The 9508-nt window shown below is 52.8% G+C and overlaps 1 protein-coding gene across 2 annotated transcripts in view; it reads right to left on the bottom strand.

The window, feature by feature from the left end:
- Positions 1-385: 385 nt before the first annotated feature.
- Positions 386-9508, bottom strand: part of Ip6k3 (inositol hexakisphosphate kinase 3) — a 23804-nt gene continuing 14681 nt past the window's right edge. For both annotated transcript variants that reach the window (XM_031347580.1, XM_031347581.1), the window contains exons 3-6: positions 7361-7559; positions 6049-6200; positions 4306-4481; positions 386-1752 (exon numbers count right to left, since the gene is read on the bottom strand). In XM_031347580.1, the coding sequence (XP_031203440.1) occupies positions 1315-1752; positions 4306-4481; positions 6049-6200; positions 7361-7559 (965 nt within the window). In that variant the 3' untranslated portion in view covers positions 386-1314. The remainder of the gene's footprint in view (positions 1753-4305; positions 4482-6048; positions 6201-7360; positions 7560-9508) is intronic.

The following is a 9508-nucleotide window of genomic DNA, read 5'->3' as shown; positions in this document are numbered from 1 at the left end:
GATTTTTCCTGAGACATGGGCTCATATAGCCCAAGTTGGCCAGAAGCTCACTCTGTAGCCAAGGATGACCTTGAACTCTGGATCCTCCTGTCTCCTTCTCCCAAGTTCGGGGACTACAAGCATGGACCACCAGCTGTGCAGTGCAGTCCCGGGGATGGAACTCATGACCTGGGAGTCTGGGCAAGCAGGCTACCAACTAAGCTGGACTCTCCGCCTTCCTTCTCCTCACCCCCATGCAAATATTTTCTCAGGCCCATGGCTACTGGGTTTCCTGAAGGACCATGGGAAACTGGTGAGGTGTTCTTGCTGTGCGCACACCAGTTCCTCATAAATTGGAAGTACCAGGCAGCCCGCTGATCAGAATAAACAAACAGAAAGGATATTAAGGCGTACCAGTAATGACTGGTGACCTCAGCAATTTTATTAACAAATTTATTTCCCTAATTGGGGAGCAGAGCGCAGCACTGGGCTCCAGGGCATTGTAATAAGTTTCAATGCTGCAGGAGGAGGGAATTCATTAGACCCGTTTGCTCTGGTTTCCTATTTACTTGTGTCCACCACCCTTGTAAACATCATCCTGGTCTTCTAGGTTCTCTGCTTCCAACCCCTACTCACCCGCACCCAAAAATAATAAATAAATAGAAGTGGAGAATACAGCCAAATGCCATTGGCTCCTCTGTGGGTGCACTCCGCCTCCTCTGGAAACTGCAGCTTCAGGTCAGGGACTTCACGTGGTCACAGCGTGGAGGACTCGCTAGTCCCACTAGGCCCCCTGAGAAGTCTGCAGGGACCCTTCCCCTCACATTTAGCTCGGGGATCGGGGTCACTCATCCCTGTCCCACCTATGACTCGTCGTAGGATGGGGAGGCATTGGCTCTGTCGGCCTGGGGAGGGGCTGATCCACACAAGCAGAATATTCTTCAAGGCATCTCCCTCGTGGGGTTTTTGGGAGTCGAAGACCTCGGCCTGACTACAGAGAAGCAGCCTGGAATGCAGGCACCCTGCGGCACCGCAGTGTGGGCCTCTGACCCAGGCTACACCCTCCTGTGTACTTGACTGAGGGTGCCATTTTTGAGCTGCACTGCACAAGCGGCCCGGTGGGGGGTGGCTGCCTATAGAGATTTCTGTAGCAACTGACAGCATCGCTTGCCACGTGTAGAGATGGCTTTTGAAGGTAGATATTGTTATTACAAAGACATCTATGAGGAGAGGAGGAAGGGGGGGGTGGCACAGAATCTAGACTACCCTAGCTTGGGTCCCTTGGCAAAATTCTGCAGCCCAGAACAAACAAAATCCAGAAAGTTCTAAGAAGCTTCATTCTCCCTCTTGGATACCCCGCAGAATCCCGATGAGGTTTTCTAGGCCAAAAATATAGCCAGGATCTGGTCCCTCGTAGGTGGTGTGCTCATTCCAGGAGCCCTTGTATGTCGTGTGAGCGAAGTCAATCATCCGGACATCGACTTTGGTAGGGTCGTTGGAAGTGCTGCCCTGGGTGGTCTGGGGAGTTTCCTGGGGAGGCTCTCCATCATAGATTATGAGGAGGGAGCTGGAGTAGAAGCGGTAAGAACTCTGGCTCCTGATGACAGTGAGCAGTGCCTGCAGCCTCCGCAGGATGGGCTCCAGGAGCTCGGTGCGGAGGCGGACCCCGTCATGGAGGAATTGAGAAAGAGCTTGCCTGAATCCCTCCACCGAGAGCCTCCTTCCATAGTACTTATCTTTGCAGAGAAAGCTCTTCTTATCAGTTTGATAAACCTTACGTTAGAAAAGAGAGGGGAGAAAATATATATATATATGAAGGATTGTAACTTAAAAAAAAAAAGAAAGAAAAAGAAAAGAAAAAGACAAGAAAAGCACCATGGGGGCTGGGAACACGGCTTCCTTGACAGTGCGCTTGTCTAGCAAGGTCAAATCTCTGTGTGCGATTCCCCAGTACTGTGTAAACTGGGCACGGTGGTGCAAGCCTGTAAAACCAGTATGTGAATGGCATAGGCAGGAGGATCAGAAGTTCAAGGTCATCCTTGGCTACATACTGAGTTCAAGGCCAGCCTGTGCTAGGTGCATCTCAAACCAAACCAAAGCAAACCAAACCAAACCAAGTCTGCCTGTTCTACAGTAGCTGCATAACAACCCCCTAATATATATGAAGTGATTTCCAGGCGGTCTGGGAAACAGCAGTAGAGATGCACAGGAGATGGTCTCTCATCATGCTCCACTGACGTGCCTATATTTTAAAGTATTTTATTTGCGGGTCTAGTCCCAACCTGAGGCCCAAAGATCCTTCACCCGCAGAGGTGACCCTCAGCGCACCACTCTGAGGTTTGGATCTCCTCTCCTGTGAATTTCCGATATCCACTTTCCAAGTCGTGATTTAAATCTTGGCTTCTGGCCGCCTTCGGTTCAGATATTAGCAAACCTAAGCTGGAAAGCCGCAGCGGCCATCTGAAGTCAGGCCGGCGGACTTGGAAGAGCCAGGCCGATTAAGTTCTCCTTCAACAGAGTGACTGAGTCTTTTCTCACAGCTTTTAAGCATTCCGGGATGCCTCTTTCAGACAGTCAAGGTGAACTGTCCCCAGGTAAAGAAAACAGGCTAGCTCAGATGTAAGTCTGGCCTGCAGGCAGCCAGCATGGCTGCCGGGAGCCTGAGAAGCAGGACACCCTCAGCCTCCCTCCCTGTGCAGTAGCGAATGGTCCTTTCATCACTGCCTCTATTTCCTGCCCTTGGCATGCCATTCAAAGGGAGCAGGCAGAAGAGCGGTGCTGAGGAGGGTACCACGGTAGCCACACCCAGTCCAGACAGCTCAGGGGGCAACAGAGACTGAGTCAAAGCCTGCAAACGGCAAGGGGAGGGGGACGACTTGGCTCCCGTAGACAGGGCTGCCTGTAACTGGCTAGCCCTGTTGGATACCCATCTTGCCTTTGTATTACATAATGTGTTTGTTTTGTTTTGTTTTAATCAGAAAGATATGATAAGCTTTTGGAAGGCTGAAGACGAGCTGCAAAATTAGCCTCCACAAACACACGACAGACGTCACTTCTTAGATAAATCAGGATCACTTGCAGAAGGCGGGAGGTCCGTAGAGAGATTCCTTTCACTCTACAAATCATCCTGTTCTGTTCTCTCGAGGATTGCATCCCAAGCCTTCCCAGGGACATCTGTGCGATGAATTTATGGACTCAACTTTCAGCTTCAAGGGGTGGCAGTTTCAATTAAGGGAGGCTCTAATGTTTACCGTCAAAGGCAGAGTCTGGTTCTGTACTGAGTAGACGGGCTGCTGGGGGGATGGGCTGGAGTCCTGTCTGTTTCCCTACAACCCTGCCACCATCCTATAAGAACAGAGGTAGGGACCCAGGCAGTAAGGGAGCAAGCCACCCTTGTGACTGGGCTCAGTAGCTTCTGACCTTCCCATTGACTAACCCAACCAAGCGGCCAAAAGAAGCAGAAAGGCCGAATGTGGAAGAGAGAATGGCTAACAGGAATTCAAAAGAGCCAGTTGCTACACAACATCCAAAGGGGACAGGGCTGAGCTGCATCAGGCATGTGGGATAAGGAAACCATTAGGTATATTTTCTCATCTCTTCTCCGACCCCTGCCCCACGCTGTCATTAAAAAGTCCCTCCCAATGAGGGGAGGTCCCGCCCAATGAGGGGAGGAGCCTCAGGAAGGACCACTGCATGAAGTTTTAACTGCCCCAGAATGGTGAGACTGAGTTTTGGACTATCCTCAAGGGTGCTCTGTAGAAAACCAGTGTGTGGGTTGGCTCCTCTGCAAGGCTCTGGGTTCCGTCCCAGCACTACAAAACGCAACAATAACAACATCAGCACCCGCGATCTCAACCCTCAGGTGGTGGGCACAGAAGATCAGGAATCCAAGGTTAGCTCTGGCTGTATGAGGAGTTTGAGGACAACCCGGGATGCTTGCAGTTGGTTCACAACAAAACACTGGGCTGGAGAGATGGCTCAGCGGTTAAGAGCACCGTCTGCTCTGCCAGAGGTCCTGAGTTCAATTCCCAGCAACCACATGGTGGCTCAGAACCATCCGTAATGGGATCTGATGCCCTCTTCTGGTGTGTCTGAAGACAGCGGCAGTGTACTCACATACATAAAATAAATAAATCTTTTAAAACAAAACAAAACAAAACACCACCAACCATCACCACCCAGCATCTCAGACCAGAATAAATACTTCCTTGCTTGGAAGGCATTTTTCAGCCTCCTCTGTTGCAGGAAGGGAGGGTACGAGTGGCGGGCATGCAGACCTGCGGGGATGCCCGCCTCTGGCCCCTGCAGCTTGCCCTCAGTGCCTACCTGCATGCCGCAGATGCGCACGCCCAGGCAGGCGGAAGTGCTCTGTGCGCACTTCTTCATGTGACGGGCCTTCTTCTCCTCGGATGCATCATCCCCGTGCTGCCGAGTCCCCATCTTCAGATCCAAGATGCAGGGCTGCTTGTACTGTGACACCACATTTTCCAACAGCAAGAACCCTGGATGTGCTAGGTCAAGGAATGCTCCGAGGTCATCAGTGAGGGCAGCCGAGGCCGCTGGAGTGGCCCAGCTCGTTCATCCCTCCCGTTTCCCCGCCTGTTCACCCGCGAGGCTGGCTATTGAGGATGGAAGATATTCACCGGCAGGCCGCTTTAATAAGTCCATCTATTTAGGGGGAGTTTATGAGAAGCTTTTTTTTTCTCTTCCCATTTTTGCTCTGAGGTTGAAATTTAAACACAGGCATGAAATTCCTGGCAGGTCATGGTCAATTTACATTTTATGGCAGAAAAAAAATCATAGGGCTGAGACCTCTAGACCCTGAATGGGCCTACACCTTCTGGGACAGGGGGTTGATGTTCGCCTCGGAGAAAAGTTGCAGGAATATTAATTTCAGCGGAGTAATTATCATTCAGAAGCTTCTTAGGGATTAGGGAGGCAGATGTGTCATAGTAAATAAGGCGCGAGCAGCCACTGGGTTGTTTGTTTGTTTTCAGGAAGTACTCAGAGGGTGGAGGGGCTTAAGCTACCTGGGCGGGGAGGGGTAGGAGAGAGTCGGAGGGGTGGGGAGGGATGGGAGGGGTGGAGGGCATTTTTGTTGTAGGGAAAAGTCTGCCTCCCCTTAGGGTTTCTCCATAGCTCCTGGGCTGCAGGCATAATCTGAAGGGAAGAGATGTTGCAATGGAGTGGGACCCAGAGAGACCTCCTCCTGTCCCTACCTAGCCCTAGCAAGGGATTCTCCTCTCTGTCTCCCAAGTAACCCAGTCCCATCTCTCCTATACTGTTGAGGTGCCAGAGACATGCAAGCTGGGGTCCAGCATAGCCACTAGTGGGATGTCCCCGTCCCTGTCCCCCCATCCCCCATTCTGCCTTTTCCTTTGAAGGGAATCTGATTTCTTCAAGAGCCTGGGTTTGTGGGTTTAAACCTTCAGATCACCCCTAGATCTATTTCTCCTGTGTGTGCGTGTGTATGTGTCTGTATGGCTGTGTGTATGTGTGTGTGTGTGTGTGTGTGAGTGTGTATGTGTCTGTATGGCCGTGTGTATGGCCGTGTGTATGGCCGTGTGTGTGTGTGTGTGTGTGTGTGTGTGTGTGTGTATGTGTGTGCATGCATATGTGTGTGTGCGTGTGTGTGCCTGTGTGTCCGTGTGTGTGTGTGAGTGCACGTGTTTGCATGTAAATGCCTGTGCATGTGTGTGTGTGCGTGTGTGTGTATGTGTGTATGTATGTATTTGCTTGTAGGTGCCTGTGCATGCCTGTGCATTTGTGTGTGTGTGAGTGTGTGTGCATGTGCCTGTGTGTCCATGTGTGTGCATGCATATGTGTGTGTGTGTGCCTGTGTGTCTGTGTGTGTGCGTGTGAGTGCACGTGTTTGCATGTGAATGCCTGTGCATGTGTGTGTGCATATGTGTGCCTGTGTGTGTGCATGTCAGTGCACGTGTTTGCATGTGAATGCCTGTGCATGTGTGTGTGTGCGCGCACACATACACTCGTGCACCATCCATCCATTTCTCCCTCTGTCACACCTGCCCAAAGGGTTGTGCACAGGCTCGAGGGTGGTAAGGATACGGTGCCGCTTGTCCTCTGGGTACTGGGAGCACAGACGGGTCAGGTGGGCTTGGTGACAGTGCAGTCCCCATGGGTTGAAGTCCTTTCTCTCCACAAGCGGGGAGGCCTGGGTACTGGGGTGGCAGTCGGACCTCAGGAGCACCTTGGCTGCACTGTAGATGAGAGAAGCATTTGGAGACAGCTCGGCAGCAGTGGCCAGAGGTAAGAAGGATGGCTGTGGCTCAGCATTTGGGCTCTCAGGCATGGCCTCTGACAAAAGTCACCCAGACCACTGCATCGGACTCTCACCAAGCCACTAGAGACACCACAGGGTCCTGACACCAGATCATGCCAGGTCCAGGTCTCTTCAGGGCTTTTTTGTTTGTTTGTTTGTTTGTTTTGTTTTGTTTTTTTAGATATGCTACCCCCAAAGGCTGGAGTGATTTAGATCCACCCCCCTTTTTTTGGGGGGGGGGTTTCGAGACATGATTTCTCTGTATAACCCTGGCTGTCCTGGAACTCACTTTGTAGACCAGGCTGGCCTTGAACTCAGAAATCCACCTGCCTCTGCCTCCCAAGTGCTGGGATCAAAGGCGTGCGCCACCACTGCCCGGCCTTAGATCCACTCTTGCTATCAAGGTGATAAAGGGAAGGTCTGGATTCACGCCCTGGTACATGAGGACCTCGAGACCTCACCGTGCCTTATAGAGTGTGCTCTGCATCTTGGCCCCAGCTGTGAAGGGACAGCCCTGCCACTGAACCAAGAACTTAATTAGATCTGAGTCTCCCTGGGGAAGAGCAACATTGTTAACTGTGTCAGTTCCTGCCCCCGGGGACTCTGGGAAAGGTTAGCCGACAGCATCGGAGGCTCCCAAGATCTCTCTAAGGTCCTTAGGGCCCCGGGGGGCTGCTTTGTCTCCTGGGACTCACTCAACTCTCCCAGACTCTTCCCCAGAATCTGCTAAAAGCTGACTTCCAAGAGAAATTAGGCACACTTCCTCTCTGTAAACTATTCCAAGGCTTCCATCTGCATACTCTCCCCCAGAGACCTGCATGGTCTCAGTGAAGGAGGTATTTAATTAAACCAAGTAGGTACCAGAGATCTGCTCTGGAGCACACGCCCTGCCTGTGTGTTAGCTCCCAGTCCATCCTCCCCCAAGAAGGGACAGAGGAGGCAATCCAGTCCTTTCTTTGTCATAGCCTTTATCTGAATGTCTCAGTTTCTAGAGAATAACTCCCCTTGGAGTGGTTGGTTGGCCTTGGGCACAGTGTGAGGCATGCTGAGCAGAGGGACAATCACCCAGCTTCCTGTCCCCCCCTCAGTGGTCCTCACCTCTCCTTCAGTGAGCGAGCCAGCTGGGCGAGGGGGCGGGGGCTGCTCTCGCTGCTGGTGGCCTGCTGAAGCGTCTGCCAGAGAGCTACTGCTTTGGACTCTGAGGAGACCTGGAAAGGCTCCAGGTTCTCCTTCAGCGGGTTGGCAACCAGGCCAAGATGGCCTCTGCTGTCTCTCCGGAGACGCACAGTGATGGTACCTGCAGGACACAGGAGGGAGGGGGGGAGCACACTGGGTCATGGGTCATAGGTCATAACTGTGGAGTTTTGGTGGCCCTGGGCAGCTTCCTTCTCTCCCTCGCTCCTCTCTCAAGGAAGAGTCAAGACTAGGGTGGTTCTGCCTGAAGCGGATCCTAGTCCCAGTGCCTACCCTGGAGCTTGCAGAAAGGAGCCTTGGGGTGACCCAAGATTGTTTCTTCAGCCCTCCTCTCACACTTTCTACACTGTTCTAGAATTAGAGTCCCATCTTCACGGTTGCTCACACCTTCCCGGTCACAGGTCACACACCACCCACGGACAACCTGGGATCCCCCAGAGCTGGCCCTCCATGAAGGTGCCTCCCCACCTCCAGGGGGCGCCAATGAAGGGAAGCCTGGCCCATCCCCCTTCCCGTTCCTCTCTGCCTCCTCAGCCATCTCTATCCTCTCATCTGTCTTCGGCCAGCCAGCTTCTTCTAGAAAGCCCTCTTGAGGCAGCTGCTGGACTCCGGGTTCTGCCCTCTCAGACAGTCTTCCCTTCTGCCTTTCCCACCGGTAGCCAGCCATCATCACTGGCTGCATAGATTGGCATATGGAGATTTGGGATATGGGTCGTTCTTAGGGGAAATTCTAGAGCAGTGGTTCTCAACCTATGGGTTGTGACCCCTTTGGGGGTTCACAAGTCAGATATCCTGCGTATCAGATATTTATGTTACGAGCTGTAACGGTAGCAAAATTATAGCTATGAAGTAACAATAAAAGAATTTTATGGGTTGGGGGGGAGTGGTCACCACAGCATGAGGAACTGTGTTAAAGGGTCCCAGCGTTAGGAAACTTGAGAGCCACTGCTCCAGAGTCTCTGAGGTTTCCCTAACACGTGGTACCTTTTACCTCCACAGCTGGTAATCTAAGCGGGAAAGTTAGATGCTGTGAAGGCGAGGACCTCCCCTGAGCTCATCTGACACGGCGCTGTACTCTTCTCGGATACTTTAGAGGGACACATGAAACTACGTATGAGGGGCATTGAGCAGTCGCCTTGTGGAGTCCTTGTCACAGTGGAGGAGCCTGGCCTCCCTCTGTGGTACCTGGCCCCGTTCTGGTCCCACGTCACAGATGGGGCCTTGCGTTCTTTGAGCAGGGGCCATCTGGTGGTCCCGTCCTCCTTCCTTCATGGCTCTACCCTCTTCTCAGCTTCTCCAGCTGCTTGGGGCTAAGGAGCCGACCCCGTGCAGGGCTCCCATGCCTCCCTTGGCTCTGGCCAGTGGGGCCCTCGAAGAGGAGGGAGGGTGAGGGAAGGAAGGTGCTTATTCAGCTGTCTGTGCCCCTGCCCTGTTGCTGTGGCTGGCTCAGGTGCTGCTGCGTTCTAATGGAGTCTCTTCTTTCTCCCTCCTGCCCTGTGTGCTTGGAGTGCCTACAGTTTCCAGTGCACACCCAAGCCTGCATGACTTTCTGCAGAGAGCCCCTTATAAAAACTCTCTTGAATTTGGTATGTTTCCTACCGACAGAGACGGAGGGGAGGTTGGGTGGGGTGTTTTATGTGCTCTGTACTCATTTTCTTCTCAGGCTCCTCCGTTACCTCCCCAGGATGAGTGGCTACTCCCCCAAGTAGACAGGGATTTACCTCCCTGAATCCCTGCCCAGCCCCCAGGGGACCCTCACTCCCTGGGTGGCTCGCCAGAGTCCACTATACCTAGCCCGGTGGAATCCCTGGGCAAGTTCCATCATCTCAGATTCCTAGTGGCCTAATTCTGCAGCCAGGGAGGGACGTTCAGTTCTCTCAGGCTCCTGTAAAATCTGCTTCTCCGCCACCCCCAGGCCCCCATGTCCTGAAGACGCCACTGCAGTAGTAAATAACGCTGTTGGTGTTTGTGTTTATCTGATGCCAGCGTTCATCCTGAGTCACACCTGTCAAGCTCCTTCATTCTGTGCCGGGCGGGGCGGGGGGGGGGGGG

Source organism: Mastomys coucha, unplaced genomic scaffold (genome assembly GCF_008632895.1).
Source record: "Mastomys coucha isolate ucsf_1 unplaced genomic scaffold, UCSF_Mcou_1 pScaffold3, whole genome shotgun sequence".
NCBI lineage: Eukaryota > Metazoa > Chordata > Mammalia > Rodentia > Muridae > Mastomys > Mastomys coucha.
This window is presented reverse-complemented; position numbering and strand designations above follow the sequence as displayed.